The sequence below is a fragment of the Triticum dicoccoides genome, chromosome 1B, assembly GCF_002162155.2.
Source record: "Triticum dicoccoides isolate Atlit2015 ecotype Zavitan chromosome 1B, WEW_v2.0, whole genome shotgun sequence".
NCBI lineage: Eukaryota > Viridiplantae > Streptophyta > Magnoliopsida > Poales > Poaceae > Triticum > Triticum dicoccoides.
Genome location: NC_041381.1, coordinates 221,680,628 through 221,701,870, shown reverse-complemented (window position 1 = coordinate 221,701,870; position 21,243 = coordinate 221,680,628). Strand labels below are relative to the sequence as shown.

The 21,243-nt window shown below is 47.3% G+C and overlaps 2 protein-coding genes across 3 annotated transcripts; one reads left to right on the top strand and one right to left on the bottom strand.

The window, feature by feature from the left end:
* The first annotated feature begins 287 nt into the window (after window positions 1-287).
* Window positions 288-3,211, top strand: LOC119329117 (polygalacturonase-like). Its single transcript, XM_037602117.1, has 6 exons — window positions 288-1,228; window positions 1,340-1,471; window positions 1,560-1,730; window positions 1,884-1,904; window positions 2,002-2,517; window positions 2,668-3,211. The coding sequence occupies exons 1-6, from the start codon at window positions 980-982 to the stop codon at window positions 2,899-2,901; spliced, it is 1,323 nt and encodes a 440-aa protein (XP_037458014.1). The 5' UTR covers window positions 288-979; the 3' UTR covers window positions 2,902-3,211.
* A 432-nt stretch (window positions 3,212-3,643) lies between these two features.
* Window positions 3,644-11,783, bottom strand: LOC119329103 (thioredoxin-like 2, chloroplastic). 2 transcript variants are annotated; one of them, XM_037602113.1, is made up of 4 exons: window positions 11,377-11,783; window positions 10,605-10,793; window positions 4,384-4,437; window positions 3,644-4,131 (listed from the first exon to the last, which is right to left on the bottom strand). In XM_037602113.1, the coding sequence occupies exons 1-4, from the start codon at window positions 11,539-11,541 to the stop codon at window positions 4,003-4,005; spliced, it is 537 nt and encodes a 178-aa protein (XP_037458010.1). In that variant the 5' UTR covers window positions 11,542-11,783; the 3' UTR covers window positions 3,644-4,002. The 2 variants fall into 2 exon arrangements, with proteins under 2 accessions (XP_037458010.1, XP_037458005.1); XM_037602108.1 differs by having other exon boundaries at window positions 4,384-4,548; window positions 11,377-11,780.
* Between the last annotated feature and the right edge of the window lie 9,460 nt (window positions 11,784-21,243).

The window sequence follows — 21,243 nt, the reverse complement described above, 5'->3', positions numbered from 1 at the left end:
GTCAAAGTTCAGTGGTCTTCGTTAGCTCCTGAATCCTCGACCTGGGAGGATTATTCTGTGCTCCGTCAGCGCTACCCGGAGGCAAGCTGTTGGGATGAAGACGCTCGCGCTCAAGGGGAGGCAAATGTCACACCTGATACATGAGTATCGGTGGACCTGGAAGGTGAAATAGATAGAAAGGGGTGAGCGTGTGTGTGCCAGTGGGCCACATGTGGCCAGGCGTGTGTGTGCAAGTATAAGAGACCTACCCTCTACTCCGTGGAGGATATGAAATAAGAAAAGTCTAGTTGCCCTCATCCCCTTTCTCTCCTTCTCACCTATCCTGCTCCTCTCCTCGTCCCTTACCTCTGGCCGTGAAGCCGATCCCCTCTTGGGTCGTCACAAATGACCTCGCTAAGATGCAGCGCAAGAAATCTCCATCAAATCGGCAACCATGAATCGAGCCCCACGCTTTTCCTTTCTCAGCTAAGATCCTATAACTGAAACCTCTGTTCATGAATGTTAAGATACCTACCTGAAAAGGTCCAAATGCAATCACATGCCTTCTTTCCCTGATGATTTGCCATTAGCACTGATAAGGTGCACGATGATTCATTACTTCCACCAGCCAGTGGGCTATACATCTGTAAGGGTTCAAACGTCCATGCAAGGTTAGTGGGTCTGGAGAGTGCAGCACCGAAGAAATGCATGCGTTTTTCAGATGATCTGTCTCTACAGTGGGTACTCCAGGTGTCCTTAATTTTGCTGTTTGGATCTTAGTGTTGAAATAATCTCAAAAGCCAAACTGGGTTAGTTGGGTGCAATGGCAAAAAAGGCAAACATAATGTTTCAAGCACATTTATCTTGACTCCCATGCCAGGAGAATCTTCTGTTGCTACGCTCCAAATATCGATGCCAACTTAGCTAATCAACCAGAAGCAACCTGAGCTAAGAACATCCAAAGATCTCCAACCAAACTTGGCACCTATAAATAATCCTCATGATGGAATACTTGATCCCATCAGTTTCAGCACCACCAGCACATACTAAGAGTGCACAAATGGCTTCCATTGTGCCCCTTTTCTCTCTACTGTCATTATTCTTGTGTTGTGTTCTTGCCAAGAAAGACATGAAAGTGGCCCCTTTGACAAATTGGTCTGATCATAGAGACCGATCTCTACAGTCAAATCATGTTTTCAGTGTGCTCAGATATGGGGCTTACGGGGATGGACGCCACGACGACACAAAGGTATGTATAGCACAAAATCAACTCAAAATACATAGCATAATTCATTTCACTAGAGATAGAAATGCATACGGAAGGTTTACCACGGGTTTCTTGCGCATCCACTTCTTGCAGGCATTGTCAAAGGCGTGGGCTGCAGCTTGCTCCTCTTTGAATCCTAGCACTGTGCTCATCCCCAAGGGCAAGAAATGCCTAACGAAGCATGTAACCTTCTCTGGCCCATGCAAATCCAGTATCAAGTTAATGGTGAGATAGATGAATAACAATAACATGCATACATTATTTTCTTCCATCAAATTTTGCAAACAAAGATGACAAGTTCTACAAATTCCAGATTGAAGGTACTTTGGTAGCTCCTCCAAAGAGATCATACTGGATAGAGGATACCATTAGGCACTGGATTTTGTTCAGATCTGTGAGAGGTCTTACTGTCACCGGTGGTGGGACCATTGATGGAAATGGAAAGATTTGGTGGCAGAACTCCTGCAAAGTAAACACAAAACTCGTAAGTACATTGAACTTCTAAGTTGTGTATTAATGAAAAACACTAGGAAAATGTAACGTTTCACTGTCAACTTTAAAAAGTTTTAACTATTACAGCTTTCAATTTATTTTTTCCTGAAACATTTCTAATATGAATTGTTCTTTTCCTTCATAGCCTTGCAGGCAAGCTCCAACGGTGAGTGCACCTTCCAATCATCTTACTTGGCATATTCCAATCGAGTAGCCTTGTTTTTCTTGCTTACATATTGGCTATCTTTCTTTTCACTTTCCAGGCTTTGACGTTCTATTCTTGTACAAATCTGAAAGTGAATAATTTAGAAGTGTTGAACAGCCAACAAATCCACATATCAATGGAGCGTTGCAGCGATGTAAGGATGTCACGCCTATCAATCAGAGCACCTGGCACTAGCCCCAACACCGACGGAATCCATATCGCCCATAGTAAGGATGTGAAAGTCATGGACTGTGCAATCAAGACTGGGGACGACTGCATGTCAATCGAGGATGGGACTGAGAATCTACATGTCAAGAACATCGTGTGTGGACCAGGGCATGGGATAAGCATTGGGAGCTTAGGTGATCGCAACTCTCAAGCTCAAGTTGCAAACATCACCATTGACGGGGTGCGACTGCACGACACGACAAATGGAGCTCGTATCAAGACATGGCAGGGCGGGCGGGGTTATGCAAAGAATATCGTGTTCAAGAACATGATAATGGATAATGTACAGAACCCGATCATTATCGACCAGAACTACTGTGACTCGGCTACACCATGTAATAAACAGGTGAAAGAACATGACGACCATGATGGATTTATTCATTTGTTTATGTACATTGATTTTATTTTTTGTTGATTGTTTTCTGAGATAGCAACCCGCTCATACCAAGCGCTGTATGTACATAGATATAACCTGGTGTGTTATTCTTTTGTATAGAAAGCGGCTGTGGAGGTGAGCAATGTGTTGTTTAAGAACATTAGGGGAACAAGTGCCTCAAGAGAGGCTATCAAGCTCAGTTGCAGTAAAGCTGTACCTTGCCATGGGATAGCCTTGCACAACGTCAAGCTTACTCTAAAACGAGGGGGTGGTGATGCAAAGAGCACCTGTCAGAATGCAAAATGGAGGAAATTGGGAACAGTTATGCCACAGCCATGTAGTCTCAACGATTGAAAATATATGACAAGGATTTGAAACGGAATCGCTGGGGCGTGCCTAGTTGTAGTTGATGAGCAGAAAGGGTTACGTGTTTCGATACGCTTCCTCTGGTTCTCCAAGTGAAGTCATGCAATGGGATGATTCTGAGTGAAGTCATGCAATGGAAGGATACATGCTAACATTGAAATGTATAGAAGTAGGCACAGTAGTTGGGAGCCTGGGGCTTACGGTGAGTAGTATTTTGCATGCAATACTTGTAGTCATACATGAGAACAGTCTGTAACTAAAACAATTTCAAAGAGTAATACTGAATAGAACTTATGTACTTTTCTCTGGCTGATTATTTTCAAATTTTGAAAAGGACCTTGGATGTGCCAGGGCGAAGAGAAGAGATGCGGCTATTTAGCCAGAAAATAAGGTTTTCTTATCTGTTTGATATTCTTGATTGTCTGAATAATTCATTAATTTTGAGTCACTTGACTCAGTATGCAGTTGCTAAAACGTGCTTCCGTTATGAACAATAACCACACGGGAAGAAAGGAAGAGTTAATGAAATCAGCTGATATTAACCAAAAAATTCAGCTGGATGCCCACCTGATGGTTGAACATAGCCTTCAAATTGTACAACACAGTATACAAAAATTGTATTCCAAAAGAGCACAATGTTAGCAAAATGTTGCTGCGATTTCTGCTCTGTTGTTCACAGATAGTGAGGCACAGATGATGATTGGGATGGCTCAGAGAGATCACTAAGATATACGAAAATCAGTGTAATTAGAAATAAACGGCCGCTTCTTTATTCGTTACCTAGGCCTAGCTTCACCACACGTCCTTGGCCAAACCAACGGTGTGTGACAGCCCCAGGACGGAGTTCATGACTTTTACCACCCCTAAAATGATGTAGTATAACACTACTGCTTCTGCCAAGCACAAGGAAAAGCTGACACGCTATATATGATACACAGTTTCCTTCCCTGAGAGTAAAACAGTAATCCTCACAACACCTGATGCGTACGTGAACCCCCTCTATACAGGAAAACTGAAGATTGTCCTGAGCTGATTACAGTGGGGCAAAAAAATGAGTCGGACAAAGAAACAGATGATTTCCAAGGAGGGCTAGCTTGCAGCTTCTGTAGGTTTCTCCTGGGAGCTCGAACTATCAAGCACATCCCCTACTCCGACAGGTGGACCAATGCTGCAGCGATCAGTGTTGTGAACGGCAATGGCATCCTTCAGCTTCTGAAACTGTAAAGGAGAGACTGGATTTAATGAGAGCATACGGAACTTGGACAAACGTTACAAAGTATTTATCGGTGCCTATTTTCTGAACCCATTGTTGAACAACAAAACAATAAAGTGAAAACACTTGCAAAAGAAGCCTCTCTAGAACAAGATCATGTGTCTGGAGTTTCCGACAATCTGATACAGTACATTATGAGTTGTAACTAAAGATTACCTATTGTAAGGTGACCTATGAAGGGGATGATGTAGGTTTACCTTAGCTAAGGAACATGAGAACGCCTCCAGTTGCCCATCGGCTCCGCGATAAAACTGGAAGAAAGGGAGGACCTTCACATTTAGTCGTTTACACATAGGTTTGTTTTCATCGAAATTTACTTTTAGGAACACGATATTAGGATTATCCGTGGCTGTCCTGCACAGCTGCATTGTGATTTGAGATGCCATTAGTTTCAGAACAGTATTTTATGCACTCACCAAACATACATGTTAGGGAGATGCTATCAGATGGCAATCATAAACTACTTATGTTTTAAGGAAAGCAAGTAGCACAAGGTAAAAAAATGAACCTGTGAGACCAATGAATCGACTCAGTATGGAGTTTATAAAAAGGGATTGCCACAAAAATGTCAAACAAAAAGTCTATCATGATAAAATCCATAAAGCATCCATTAGTTCTTCAAACTGATAATAAACAAAGTCCTTGCTAAGCTAGATGGCAAGTCGCTAGCAAGTTGACAGTAAGAGCTCGTATTGTCACGGAGATGAGGTGGCCACCAAAACACATGACCTGAGCAAAGGTGAGCCGCCTCGTAATTGCAAGCAAGCAGCCTTTTTAAAGCAAGGGCAATCTCAGTCGTGGTGTGTTGAAATATATTGCCCGCCTCCCTCCATCAGTTCAGACTTTTGGATGAGTTGGATGGAGCATGAATTCAATATGGTATCCGAGCCAAGAGGTCTTGAGTTCAAGACCTGCCAACGCAGTATTAAAATAAAACGATTCTGCGGCCTACATCGATCCCACGTCTAAGGACTAAAATAGCCTAGACATGAGGGGGAGTGTTGAAATATATTGCCCGCCTCCCTCCATCAGTTCAGACTTTTGGATGAGTTGGCTGGAGCATGAATTCAATACTATGCAGCCAAGTCACTCAAGAACCATGAACCAAGCAAGATCTGCAATGCTAACATAATGCCCAAAGCAAACACAATCAGCCAGCCATTGGCGATGATCTATGCCCAACAGCTGCATGCCTATTAAACATAATGCAGCTACAGAACGAACCAAATTGAGGGGCTGAGAAAAGAGCCACAAGGAGATGGCAAGACAATGAGTTTAGGACGGACAGTTCAGCAGGTAATAACTTATGCACACAAATTCAGTAGATTCTGGAATCCAGGCCTTGTTACAGCCTTCAAAAGGCTATAAGCTTCTATGTAAGAAACAACAGGTGTGTAATAACTTGGTAAAAAGTGAGAACCTTCAGAGGCATCAATATAGGGAGCCCTAATCAGGGATACGTCTACCTTGCAGCTTGGCCTCTCCTTTTCTTGTGAACTGTTAACTAACTGGTAATGCTTTCTACTCCCTCCTTCCCAAAGTGAGAATCTTCAGAGGCATCAATATAGGGAGCCAAAAGTGGTCGGACCCTTCCCCGGACCCTGCGCAAGCGGGAGCTACATGCACCTGGCTGCCCTTTTTTAAATCTGAGGTCACGGGTTCAAGTCCTGGAAACAGCCTCTTACAGAAATGTAGGTAAAGGCTGCGTGCAATAGACCCAAAGTGGCCGGACCATTCCCCGGACCTTGCGCAAGCGGGAGCTACATGCACCGGGCTGCCCTTTTTTTCCTCTGTATAGCTTTGATTATGATTTTCATTTATAGCATGCCTACAGAATTAGTACAAAGATATATGAAATAAAACTATTTTGCAAGACAAATACGATGATACCACTTATACATGCTAGATTCATATAATTTTGTATGTATTAGTGGTCAAAGTTGTGCGTTAAAGACCGTGCAAAGTCAAGTGCGCCATATATTTTGGAAAGGAGGGAGTACCAGCTAAATGCTAAACTGGCACATTCTTGTGATGATTGTCAAATCCTAAGTATGCTTAATAAATGATTAAATGTTCAAAGAAAGAATACTTAATAAATTAGCACTCTCTATCGTGACTAGAATGCAGAAAGGTGACCTGCGCATTGCTTGACTGGGACTTTTTATAGCAGGTTTGGCATAAAAATTCCAGCGCTTGTTGCTGGTTCCGTGACACTTCAGAACAGATTTCTCTGTGAACCTTGCAGGCGGGCAGAATGGTGGCAAGAACCAAGAAGATCTCTGCCCAAGCAGCAAAGAACTCAAATGGAGTTATCTTTACCCTTGGTGGAATCTCTAGGTGGACCAGGACCACAGAATTTTCAGCAACACACTATCAGGCATGACCTCGTGGTCAACTTGATCCAGGAAGATTTCAGCAAAGGAATTGGCCTTAACTCAACACTATATGTCCATACCCTCTAAGCATCTTCAAGGCACTATATCATTCAGCTATGCAGCGATCAATCAATAATTCTCTTCTATTTTAGAGAACAGTAACAGCTGACGACTCACCAAAAACCTATTATCTCATCACAATGATGGGTTGCTAAAAGAGTACCATCGTATGGTGCTAATGTCTTGATAATAACATAATAAGAGAGATAATATGTAGTATGTGTGTCTATGGTAAATTTTCAAGAGAGGGAAGATAAATGATGACGAAAGAGAAAAAAAATATCCATTCTAGATTCAAGCCTATGTTGTCTCAACATAGCCGGTCCCAAGCCCGGGTAAAGGAGGAGGGTTGTGATAGGCTTGGCGAGCCAACGTAAAAACTCAGCCACTCTTATGGAGATGAAACCCAAAAGATTTTCGTTGGGGCATAACCCTCTCAGCGACGCGCCACATCGGAACCCGGGTGTGGTGAAAAATGAGCAAGGGCCGGGCCGTCACCCCCCAGGTGGCGCGCCGTATCTTGATCCGGATACGGTGGCAAGTGAGCGAGGATCGGGTCGTCGCATCCTTAGTGGCGCGCTACATCGCCACCCGGATGTAGTGGAAAATGAGCAAGGGTCTTCGCATTTGACTCGACGAGTGCGATGGGTAAGGAAGCTAGCCGAGCCTAGGAGGATTCGCTTAGGTAGCTGGAACGTAGGGTCTCTGACAGGGAAACTTCGGGATCTAGTTGATGCAGCGGTGAGGAGAGGTGTTGATATCCTTTGCGTCCAAGAAACCAAATGGAGAGGACAGAAGGCGAAGGAGGTGGAGGATACCGGCTTCAAGCTGTTGTACACGGGGACGGCTGCAAACAGAAATGGCATAGGCATCTTGATCAACAAGAGCCTCAAGTATGGAGTGGTAGACGTCAAGAGACGTGGGGACCGGATTATCCTGGTCAAGCAGGTAGTTGAGGACTTGGTTCTCAATGTTTTCAGCGCGTATGCCCCGCAAGTAGGCCACAATGAGAACACCAAGAGGGAGTTCTGGGAAGGCCTGGAAGACATGGTTAGGAGTGTACCGATTGGTGAGAAGCTCTTCATAGGAGGAGACCTCAATGGCCACGTGGGTACATCTAACACAGGTTTTGAAGGGCGCATGGGGGCTTTGGCTATGGCATCAGGAATCAAGAAGGAGAAGATGTCTTAAGCTTTGCTCTAGCCTACAACACGATTGTAGCTAACACCCTCTTTAGAAAGAGAGAATCACATCTGGTGACTTTTAGTAGTGGCCAACACTCTAGCCAGATTGATTTCATCCTCTCGAGAAGAGAAGATAGGCTTGCGTGCCTAGACTGTAAGGTGATACCTGGAGAGAGTGTTGTACCCCAACATAAGTTGGTGGTTGCTGACTTCCGCTTTCGGATTCGTGTCCAGCGGGATAAGCGTGCCAAAGTCGCTAGAACGAAGTGGTGGAAGCTCAAGGGGGAGGTAGCTCAGGCGTTCAGGGAGAGGGTCCTTAAGGAGGGCCCTTGGGAGGAAGGAGGGGATGCGGACAATGTGTGGATGAAGATGGCGACTTGCATTTGTAAGGTGGCCTCGGAGGAGTTTGGAGTGTCCAGGGGAAGAAGAAGCGGAGATAAGGATACCTGATGGTGGAATGATGATGTCCAGAAGGCGATTAAAGAGAAGAAAGATTGCTTCATACGCCTATACCTGGATAGGAGTGCAGACAACATAGAGAAGTACAAGATGGCGAAAAAGGCTGCAAAGCGAGCTGTTGGTGAAGCAAGGGGTCGGGCATATGAAGACCTCTACCAACGGTTAGGCACGAAGGAAGGCGAAAGGGACATCTATAAGATGGCCAAGATCCGAGAGAGGAAGACGAGGGACATTGGCCAAGTCAAATGCATCAAGGACGAAGCAGGCCAACTCTTGGTGAAGGACGAGGAGATTAAGCATAGATGGCGGGAGTACTTCGACAAGCTGTTCAATGGGGAGAATGAGAGTTCTACCATTGAACTGGACGACTCCTTTGATGAGACCAGCATGCGTTTTGTGCGGCGAATCCAGGAGTCTAAGGTCAAGGAGGCTTTAAAAAGGATGAAAGGAGGCAAGGCGATGGGCCCTGATTGTATCCCCATTGAAGTGTGGAAAGGTCTCGGGGACATAGCGATAGTATGGCTAACCAAGCTTTTCAATCTCATTTTTCGGGCAAACAAGATGCCAGAAGAATGGAGACGGAGTATATTAGTACCAATCTTCAAGAACAAGGGGGATGTTCAGAGTTGTACTAATTACCGTGGAATTAAGCTGATGAGCCATACAATGAAGCTATGGGAGAGAGTCATTGAGCACCGCTTAAGAAGAATGACAAGCGTGACCAAAAATCAGTTTGGTTTCATGCCTGGGAGGTCGACCATGGAGGCCATTTTCTTGGTATGACAACTTATGGAGAGATATAGGGAGCAAAAGAAGGACTTGCATATGGTGTTCATTGACTTGGAGAAGGCCTATGATAAGATACCACGGAATGTCATGTGGTGGGCCTTGGAGAAGCACAAAGTCCCAGCAAAGTACATTACCCTCATCAAGGACATGTACGATAATGTTGTGACAAGTGTTCGAACAAGTGATGTCGACACTGACGACTTCCCGATTAAGATAGGACTGCATCTGGGGTCAGCTTTGAGCCCTTATTCTTTTGCATTGGTGATGGATGAGGTCACAAGTGATATACAAGGAGATATCCCATGGTGTATGCTCTTTGCGGATGATGTGGTGCTAGTTGACGATAGTCGGACAGGGGTAAATAGGAAGTTAGAGTTATGGAGACAAACCTTGGAGTCGAAAGGGTTTAGGCTTAGTAGAACTAAAACCGAGTACATGATGTGCGGTTTCATTACTACTAGGTGTGAGGAGGAGGAGGTTAGCCTTGATGGCCAGGTGGTTCCCCAGAAGGACACCTTTCGGTATTTGGGGTCAATGCTGCAGGGGGATGGGGGTATTGATGAAGATGTGAACCATTGAATCAAAGCCGGATGGATGAAGTGGCGCCAAGCTTCTGGCATTCTCTGTGACAAGAGAGTGCCACAAAAGCTAAAAGGCAAGTTCAACAGGACGGCGGTTCGATCCTCAATGTTGTATGGCGCTGAGTGTTGGCCGACTAAAAGGCGACATGTTCAACAGTTAGGTGTGGCGGAGATGCGTATGTTGAGATGGATGTGTGGCCACACGAGGAAGGATCGAGTCCGGAATTATGATATACGAGATAGAGTTGGGGTAGCACCAATTGAAGAGAAGCTTGTCCAACATCGTTTGAGATGGTTTGGGCATATTCAGCGCAGGCCTCCAAAAGCTCCAGTGCATAGCGGACGGCTAAAGCGTGCGGAGAATGTCAAGAGAGGGCGGGGTAGACCGAATTTGACATGGGAGGAGTCCGTTAAGAGAGACCTGAAGGATTGGAGTATCACCAAAGAGCTAGCTTTGGACAGGGGTGCGTGGAAGCTTGCTATCCATGTGCCAGAGCCATGAGTTGGTTGCGAGATCTTATGGGTTTCACCTCTAGCCTACCCCAACTTGTTTGGGACTAAAGGCTTTGTTGTTGTTGTTGTTGTTGTTATTCTACATTCAAGCCTTATATTTCGAAACAACATTGCAGAAACTATATCCTTACATTTTGAAACGAGAGAGTACTTCTTTAGATCTAGCCCTAGTCTTGTAAAGATTGTCAATACCAATCTACCAATTATAAATAGAAAGGAAAATGTTTCCCTGTTTCTGTACAAGATCATTGGCAACTCGGGAACAAGATCAAGAAACAAACAGTACTACACTATTACACAAGCAACATACCTTCTAAATGACATCTATCCACACAACTATGTGAAGTCATAACTACACATGTGAGAAACAAAATTTGAAAGAAAAGGCAATCAAGGCATGAAAAAAATCAAACGGTGCATAGTTACATATATATCAGTACGAATTAGTGGTAATTACCCTTGGGAAGAGTGCCCGGCAAGAACCACACCAAGTTCCATAAAACTCTACAATAACAAGCCTATCGCCTGCATCCCTTAGTGCATCCAAAAACTCCTGTGTGGAGTGTATGTCAATCATATTTGCACCAGCATTCTTTTCCCACCATTTTGGTTGCTCACCAGTCTCTGAACGCACTGCGGCATGGGCCTGGCACGAGAACAATGGAAAGTCCAAAGACATCAAATACTCTCAGCACTCAGTTGCATAAATTAAGCAGTAACCCTATCCATGTCCCAAGCATGTAAATGCAAGAAGCCTTTCTAGTTTCAGCACATCATAAAGAACTTCAACCAAGGATGAAGTAACATAGTCTGAAGTATATTCACAACTTCCAATATCCGTGTGTACAATTCTCAGGGAGAGGTGAGGTGATGGTAAATGTGATTCGTATGGCCCAAATCAAGCAAATAGTGTGTAAATGCCATCGATTAGACTCATTCCAACATCACAAATAAATCTATGGCTTGCAGGTGTATCTGTTTTGTTTGCATATAATGACAAAACTCTCCACATGAATCAGCAAAGTAATCAGGACACACTCCCTATTGTGTATGTAATCCAGAACGAAACCCCAATTAAACAATCAGAAGACTTCTGCAACCCCATCTTCCCAAAACTCCAAACCCTACATGAGACTCGAGCTTCTCTCATCACAACAGGGCAAAAACCCTTAACAGCGCATAAATCCTCTCTCCGAGGAAGCCACAGGAGAAAAAGAGCGCGCACGCACCATGAGCCGGCGTGGCCGCCCAGGCGGGGCGGCAGCCGCCAAGCGCGTGACCCGCAGGTCGGCGCGCGGGGCGGGTGAGAGGACCACGTGGGAGGACGGCGACGAGGATGCGGAGGTGGAAGCGCCGAAGCGGCGGGGGAGGTGGTGGAGGAGGGCCTCGGCCATGTGCTCTGCGTCGCTCCGGGACGGGGCCAACGACTCCGGCGACCACACCTAGACCGCCGCCGCAAGCACCGAACTATTTGGTATCGGAGACGGGAGCATCCGAGGAGGCGTCGCTGCAAGCGGGCTGTATGCGGCACTAGTCGGCTCCTGCCGTCTCCACCGCCTCCTTCCTTGGTTGCGGTGGGGGGAGGAGCGAGGGTCAGAGATTGTGGCCGTGTGGTGGAGATGGTAGCGGCTGGCTCTTTCGCGTGGATGGGGAGCTGAGTGCCACTAATAAGTGGGGCCCGGATGACAGACAGCAGCTTGTCCCATTCGAAATTTAGAATTCGAAATGGTCTTGCTCGAAGAAGATCTGGGTTCTAGCTGCGATCGTGCGATCCAGCATCCTCAGCCGTTTGATGTAAAACATGTGGTACAGGTAGATTTGCGTGGAATTCCAGATACTTTCATGTTACATCTTGCACTCACACCGTGAACGAAATCCACTTTGAAGAAACCTCCCCTGTAGCACTACCTTCCCCGTTCTCTGATCTATCTCGGTGGAGTAAGTGGCGGTGTTGCCCCAGCCAGCTCTTCCCCATTAACGGAGGTATCATTGTTTGACAAACTCTTTCCGTCTCCAACATCGGGTCACCTAATCCACTCGTCGATTGCGATGGCTTTGTTCCAGCTAGCTCCAAACCTTTGAAATCCTTTCCCACATCTCATCCCTCATATATTTCGACGAGTACCAGAGCAAACTCCAGTTCCATGGTTGTTGTCCAGGTGACATTGGAGGCCTAGCGATGGCAATGGGGGCTCATCGGCGTAGTTTGTCGGCTCTTTTCAATATTTCATCCAACGCCTCCTCGTCGGCTCCCGATCTACGATCTGGAGAGGTAGGCTACGTTTCATCATCTTCCCTCATCTCCCCACCTTCCTATGCTATGTGTTTTGTTTTTTTATCCATGCCTCTATTTCTAAATGTACGTAGAGGTAGGGTGTGTGTGCGTGCGTTCATATGATGCAGAGGTTTAGTTTCAGTGGATCTCACGAGATTTGGCCGGTGTTTGTCTTCTGTGGATCTGCGCGGATCCAGTCTGCGTTCATGTGTCTACAAGTTGGATCATTTTGATCTATGCTTCTCTTTAATGGTGACGAGTGCTTTTTTGGTGCGCTAGTCATTTGGGGCCTTTAGCACGATGACTTCCTGATTATTTACTATAACAAGGTTTGCCCGGAGGGGCGATGACGACACTAGTGCTCGCATTTCCTGGATTTATTTTAGGCTTTCCAACAATGTTTGTTCGGTGGGAGGAGACTTTCCCGGTGACTATGAGGCTATTGGCTATGGCTCGCTTGGTGGCATCCAAAGAGGCCCTGGGTTGGCTCTGGCACGCTATGGGATGACGAGGACAGAGCTCTCTTCGCCTCCGTGACATTCGTCATCATTCGCAATGGCGAGAAGGCAAGCTTCTAGCATTGCTCTTAGTTGTGTGGTCGCCCTCTTCGGCTTGCTTTCCTGGACCTGTTCAATCATTCCACTAGAAAGAACAAGTCGGTGGTGGTCGCGTTGTGCGGGGACCGTTGGGTTCACGATCTGCGCCATGACAACGCCAACAACATTTTGTCGCAGTTCGTCTACCTTCCTCGGGCCATCCACACCACTAGCATCACGCTCGTCGATGGAGTTGATGATGAGATTGCTTGCACGGTCGGCGGCAACGACGAGTACTCCACACGCTTGCCCTACAACATGTAGTTCTCAGATCAATCGCGCCTCACATTTATATCCACGATCTGGAAGGTTTGGGCTCCTGGGAAAGTCAAAATGTTGTGTTGGTTGTTGCATCACGACAGGCTATGGTGCAACGATCGTCTTCAGCGAAGGGGGTGGAAGAATAACTATTTCCGCCCGCTCTGCAACAAAAACCTCGAGACCTCGGTTCATCTTCTCTGGGGGTGCCCGATCTTCATGGCGATCTAGTCTAAGGTAGCAACATGGAAGGGTTGCGTCGCGCTAGACCCGGCGGTTTGGTCGGAAGGGAAGACTGAAGGAAATATGACCTAGAGGCCGGCGGTTTGTTCAGAGGAGAAGACTGGAGGAAATATGCCCTAGAGGCAATAATAAAGTTCTTATTTTATATTTCCTTATATCATGATAAATGTTTATTATTCATGCTAGAATTGTATTAACCGGAAACTTAATACATGTGTGGATACATAGACAAAACACGGTGTCCCTAGTAAGCTTCTACTAGACTAGCTCGTTAATCAAAGATGGTTAAGTTTCCTAACCATAGACATGTGTTGTCATTTGATGAACGAGATCACATCATTAGGAGAATAATGTGATGGAAAAGACCCACCCATTAGCTTAGCATAATGATCGTTCAGTTTTATTGCTATTGCTTTCTTCATGTCAAACATATTCCTTCGACTATGAGATATGCAACTCTCGGATACCAGAGGAATGCCTTGTGTGCTATCAAACGTCATAACATAACTGGGTGATTATAAAGATGTTCTAAAGGTATCTCCGAAGGTGTTTGTTGAGTTGGCATAGATCAAGATTAGCATTTATCACTCCCAGTATCGGAGAGGTATCTCTGGGCCCTCTCGGTAATGCACATCATAAGAAGCCTTGCAAGCAAAGTAAGTAATGAGTTAGTTGCCGGATGATGTATTACAAAACGAGTAAAGAGACTTGTCGGTAATGAGATTTAACTAGGTATGTAGATACCCACGATCAAATCTCGGGCAAGTAACATACCAATGGACAAAGGGAATTACGTATGTTGTCATAACGGTTCGACCGATAAAGATCTTCGTAGAATATGTAGGAGGCAATATGAGCATCTAGGTTCCGCTATTGGTTATTGACCAGAGAGGTGTCTCGGTCGTGTCTACATAGTTCTCGAACCCGTAGGGTCCGCACACTTAACGTCCGATGACGATATTGTATTATATGAGTTATGTGATTTGGTGACCGTATATTGTTTCGAGTCACGAATGAGATCATGGACATGTTGAGGAGTCTCAAAATGGTCGAGAGGTAAAGATTGATATATAAGACGATGGTATTCGGACACTGGAAGTGTTCCGGAGGGTATAGGGTACTTATCAGGTCACCGGAAGGTGTTTCGGGTACCCCCGGCAATCCTATGGGCCATATGGGCCTTGTGAAGGAACAACCATCCCACAAGGGGCTGGTGCGCCCTATAAGGCCATAGGAGGAGGAGAAGGAAAGGGGGAAGGGAAAGGAAAGTGTGGATTAGGATTCCCACTTCCTTCCCTCACACCCCCCCCCCTCTTTCCTTCCCCTTCATGCATACGTGGAAGGGGGGTGATGAGGATACAGACCTGGGGTAGGGTCATAGGCCTGACCTATACGTCCTACTCAAGGTCACTACCCCAGAAGATAAGAAGACCAAGAATCCACTCGACGGTATAATCACTCGACCGTCATTCCCCACTTTCACTCGACCGTATGGGGAATGACTTGACTACATCGAAGACCAGGAGTCGGAAGAACGCATAATGGCCGGGCATGCACTCCTTAGTCTTCATGACCATTAAGAGTATTTAAGACTGTCGTTACCAGTAAAGCCCTTACTTTATGTACATTAAGCTCCTTGTAGTGGAGGTGGGCTAGGGTCCTGGCACACTCTATATAAGCCACCCCCCTCCTCTGGGACAAGGGGGCACCCCCTGTAACACAACACACATAATCCAATCGACCGCCTCCGGGCACCGAGACATAGGGCTGTTACTTCCTCCGAGAAGGGCCTGAACTCGTAAAACCTCGTGTGTACATCTTCGCCATAGCTAAGATCTTGCCTCTCCATACCTACACCCTTTCTACTGTCGGACTTAGAACCACGACAGTTGGCGCCCACCTTGGGGCGGGTGTCTTAGCGACTTGTTGGTGAATTTGCAAGTTTATTTTCCGATCATCGTCATGGTTTCCGGCAGCAAGATGGTTGTGGGCTGCGAGATCCGTCTCGGCGTGCTCATTTTCGTCGCCGATGACTCAGCGTGGCTCCAGGAAGCTCCACTTGTTGTCGAGGTGCTCCCCTTGCGAGAAGCGACGCACTTTCGCGCGTGCGTTCGTGGCGTCCTTCTTCGGCAGCCGCCGACCCAGTATCAGTCGACTCCGGCAACATCTTCCCTCCCCGCTGTGCGCCGCCGCAAGCGATCTGGTCGGTCATGGCTTCAGCGGTGGGTGAAGCACGCGGTGGCTCGGCGTTCGACCACTCATCAAGTGGCGGCAAATCGAGCCCGACGAAACCCTCCACGGCCTGTTCGATCTGTCGACTGGCTCCGCGAAGATGTCGTCTGAGTCTCGATAGCAGCGATCATGTGGCTGAAGTCCTGATGGTCGATGGTCCGCGTAGCCCGCCTGGATTTCGCCGTGAGGACGGCGATGGAGCTGGCGGCAATCCATCACGTGTCCACGAGGAGTACCATCCCGAACCTCTCTCTTCGCAGCAGAGAGAGGATCTTCGTCGTCGCAACATAGACGCACTTCACATGCCCATCGTTGGGGAAACTCCCGAGGCTCGGGCCTTGGAGGAGGGCGCTTGGCTAACTTGGTTGAGTGCACTTGACTAGAGAACCTGCAGCGCGCTCTCGATGAGCGAGCCCGAGATCGAGTTCTTGATTCCAGTCGACGGCAGCTTTTCCCACCTCCACCTAAGGTATACCATACTCCAATTCAGAACCTCACTGCTGCGGCCCGAATTGCAGAGTCGATTCAACCTTCTCAGTCAGAGGCTGGCCGAGGGTTGGAGCAGATCAGGGCCCTGCTCCGAGCGGCACGAGAGCAGAATTTTGCGGTGTCTCAGTCGTGGAATAGGATACACAGTAGATCCGCGGTGGCAGATACAGTTCAATCAGCCCATAGCCTAAGATCGCCTCCGCGGCGTGAATGTCGTGGGCAGTATGATCGTCAGTTCGACTGCGACAATCGTCGTCGAGTGCCAACGCCTCCTCCGAGGACTTCTTCGTACGTGCCTCGGCAGAACGATGACAGGAGCCGTCACAAGGACGAGCGCAGAGTTCTAGTTGACCCAAGAGAACCAGGCTTCGATGCGAGATCCATTCTCGTTCAAGGCCTGGTCGACCGGAATAGAGCACACAGAGAAGATCTGGGCAGAGATCATCCGAGTGGCAGCAGATTACATGTTTCAGGCCCAGAGTCTTTTGGCAGAGCCATCAGAGCAGCAGTGATTCCTCCCAACTTCAGATTGGCAACAGGAGTCAGTAAGTTCACCGGGGAGTCCAAGCCTGAAACTTGGCTTGAAGATTACCGAGTGGCTGTGCAGATTGGAGGCGGAAATGACGAAATAGCAATGAAGCATCTCCCTCTAATGTTAGAAGGGTCAGCCCGAGCGTGGTTGACTCAGTTGGCCCCAGACAGTATACACAGCTGGGAAGAGCTATCTCGAGTGTTTGTATGAACCTTTGAGGGCACGTGCAAGCGGCCAGCAGGGCTTCCCGAGTTGCAGCATTGTGTGCAGAAGCTGAATGAAACTTTGAGGGAATTCATTCAGAGGTGGACAACTTTGCATCACACCATGGAGAATGTTTCGAAGCATCAGGCGGTGTGCGCTTTCAAGGAAGGCGTTAAGTATCGAGAGTTGGTTTTGAAGTTCGGTCGGACTGGAGATATGACTCTGACCCGGATGATGGAGATAGCCACCCGGTATGCTAACGGAGAAGAAGAGGATCAACTCCGAAACGGGAAGAGTAAACCAGTCGGCCAAGAGGCCGGTGGAGGTGGTTCCAGTCGGAAGCAAAAGCGTAAAGCCGAGCCAGCGGCACCTGGGGAGATCGCAGCAGTGGCTCAAGGAAAGTTTAAGGGAAAACCTAAGGGGCCCTGGCCTCCTAAGAAGGTGAAAGATCAAGCAGGAAATGATGTGCTGGACTTGCCGTGTCACATCCACATGCAGAAAGATGAGGAAAGTAATCTGATTTACCCAAAGCATACCACTCGACAATGTCGACTCCTGATCCAACAGTTCCGGGAGAAACAACCCAATGAGAAGGACAAGGAGTCGGACAGAGATGAGGAGGAAGAGGAAGATGACGGTTACCCCAAGGTCAATTCCACCCTCATGATTTTTGCTGATGTTGAGAGCAAGAGTCAGTTGAAGGTCATCAACAAAGAAGTGAATATGGTTGCTCCAGCGACGACGACCACGTACCTGAAATGGTCTCAGACAGCCATCACATTCGACCAACCAGACCATCCTGCTCGCGTAGTCACCCCCGGAAGGCAAGCGCTAGTGGTCGACCCAGTGGTTGGTGGCACTCGACTGACTAAAGTGTTGATGGATGGAGGTAGCAGCCTGAATATCCTGTATGCTGAAACCTTGAAGGGGATGGCCATCCCGATGTCCAAGCTTAGCGAGAGCAACATGAGCTTTCACGGTGTTATTCCCGGAAAGAAGGCCAAGTCACTCAGCCAGATCACTCTCGACGTGGTTTTCGGTGACTCCAAGCATTACCGAAAAGAAAAGTTGACATTTGAAGTCATGGATTTCCAGAGTGCTTATCACGCCATCCTGGGGAGACCGGCGTACGCGCGTTTCATGGCTCGACCGTGTTATGTGTACCTCAAGCTGAAGATGCCTGGTCCCAAAGGTGTGATCACAGTCACTGGCAATCGGCAGAAAGCAGAAGAATGTTTCCAGAAAGGTTCCAAAATTGCCGATGCGCAGATGGCGGCGGTTGAATTCCAAGAGTATCAGAAGAGTGCGGATCCGAGTGATTTGCTCCGAGCCAAGAAGCCTGCGACAGACTCTGCGTTTCAGTCGAGTGGTGAAACAAAGCCGATTCATATTCACCCGACTGATCCCAATGCTGCACTGACTCACATATCAACGACGCTCGACAGCAAATAGGAAGAAGCGCTCATCCAGTTCCTCCGTGAGAACTGGGACATCTTCACATGGAAACCCTCTGACATGCCAGGTGTACCCAGAGGACCGGCTAAGCACCGTTTGCGTGTCGACCCCAAGGTAAAACCAGTCAAAGAGCACCTTCGACGGTCCGCCGTTCAGAAGAGAAAAGCAATCGGCAAAGAAGTGGCTCGACTGTTGGCAGTAGAGTTCATCCGTGAAATCTACCACTCCGAGTGGCTTGCCAATGTCGTCATGGTCCCCAAGAAGGACAATTCACTTCGCATGTGCATTGATTTCAAGCATATCAATCGGGCCTGCCTGAAAGATCACTTCCCTCTCCCCCGTATCGATCAGATTGTCGACTCGACTAGGGGGTGTGAGCGCTTGTCTTTTTTAGATGCCTATTTCGGGTATCATCAGATCCGACTGTATGGTCCCGATGAAATAAAAACAGCCTTCATCACCCCATTCGGGTGCTTTTGCTATGTCACCATGCCATTCGGTCTTAAAAACGCCGGAGCCACGTTCATGAGAATGATCCAGAAGTGCCTGCTCAACCAAATCAGTCGGAATGTGGAGGCATACATGGATGACATCGTGATCAAGTCTTGCAAAGGTTCTGGCCTATTGACTGATCTCGCAGAAACCTTTGCCAACCTAAGAAGGTACGATATTAAGCTTAATCTGTCAAAGTGCACATTCGGAGTTCTAGGAGGAAAGCTACTTGGTTTTCTCGTTTCCGAACGAGGGATCGACGCCAATCCAGAAAAAGTTGATACCATCCTCCGAATGAAATGCCCCGTGCGAGTGCATGACGTTCAGAAGCTGACTGGTTGTTTGGCCGCCTTGAGTCGATTCATCTCTCGTCTCGGTGAAAAGGCCTTGCCTCTTTACCGATTGATGAAGAAGTCTGATAAGTTCAAGTGGTCTGAAGAAGCTGATGCAGCGTTTGCAGAGCTCAAAGCCCTGCTTTCTACCCAGCCGGTGCTCGCTGCGCCAATCAGCAAAGAGCCTTTACTGCTTTACATTGCAGCCACTAGACAAGTTGTCAGTACAGTACTCACGGTCGAGCGAGAAGAGGAAGGAAAAGCGTACAAGGTTCAACGCCCAGTTTATTATCTCTCTGAAGTTTTGACTCCGTCCAAGTAGCGCTATCCTCATTATTAGAAGCTTGTCTATGGAATTTACATGACCATGAAGAAGGTTGCACATTACTTCTCTAATCACTCTATTACAGTCGTCAGCGACGCATCGTTGTCTGAGATACTGAATAACAGAGATGCAACTGGTCGAGTAGCAAAATGGGCGATTGAACTCCTTCCACTGGACATCAAATTTGAGGCAAAGAAAGCTATCAAGTCCCAAGCAATCGCGGAGTTCCTTGTCGGGTGGATTGAACAGCAACTACCGACTCAAGTTCACTCGGAACATTGGACTATGTTCTTCGATGGTTCCAAGATGCTAAACGGGTCAGGTGCTGGAGTAGTATTGGTGTCCCCCCGTGGAGACAAGCTCAATTACGTTCTCCAGATTCACTTTGGTTCTTCCAATAATGAAGCCTGCGTCGGCTCATAAACCTGCGTCGGCTCTAAAAACAATTCCGCTCGTCTGGCCTTTCGCCGTCTGGGGACTGGACATGGTTAGACCTTTGAAGACAGGCAGGAGTGGATTTACTCATCTGCTGGTAGCAGTCGACAAGTTCACCAAGTGGATCGAAGCCAAGCCCATCAAAAGCCTTGAAGCAAGCACAGCTGTGAGTTTCATCAAGGAACTCATATTCAGATATGGTGTTCCACACAACATCATCACGGATAACGGCTCGAACTTCGATTCTGAAGAATTCAAAGCCTTTTAGGCCTCCCAAGGCACGAGAGTCGACTACGCTTCAGTCGCTCATCCTCAGTCGAATGGACAGGCCGAGCGGGCAAATGGATTGATTCTCAAAGGATTGAAGCCTCGGTTGATGCGTGACCTGAAACATGCAGCGGGAGCCTGGGTCGACGAGCTCCCATCCGTGCTGTGGGGGTTGAGGACAACCCCTAACCGGTCGACTAGAAGGACTCCATTCTTCTTAGTCTATGGAGCTGAAGCTGTGCTCCCTAGTGATTTGCTCCACAATGCACCTCAAGTCGAACTCTTCTCAGAAGAAGCAGAACAATCTCGGCAAGATGCAGTCGACCTCTTGGAAGAAGAAAGAGAGATGGCCTTGATCCAGTCGACCATTTATCAGCAAGACTTGCGTAGATTTCATGCTAGAAACGTGAGGGGTCGAGCATTTCAAGAAGGAGACCTGGTTCTTTGAGTGGACCAGCAAAGACCTCACAAGCTTGCTCCTGCTTGGGAAGGCCCTTTCGTCATCACCAAGGTGCTCCACAACGGAGCATACCGTCTCTTCAACGTCCAACATAATAAAGATGAACCACGCGCCTGGAATGCGGATCTGCTCCGCCCTTTCTATTCTTAAATATTTAGAATGATGAGGTGTGATAAGAAATACCTTTTAGTCTTATTATCAAAAGACATAATTTACTTCTTCCGAATGATTGTTGTTCATTTTTTTTGTACGAATTACCTTAGCTGCGAATCTATTTCGCATAAGACGAAGTGATAAAAATCCTACCAAGTGATGAGTCTGCCTCTAACTCGGGGGCTTAGCTGCAGCCCAGTGCTCACCTAAGTGATAAAAATCCTACCGAGTGATGAGTCTGCCTCTCACTCGGGGGCTTAGCTGCAGCCCAGTGCTCACCTAAGTGATAAAAATCCTACCGAATGATGAGTCTGCCTCTCACTCGGGGGCTTAGCTACAGCCTAGTGC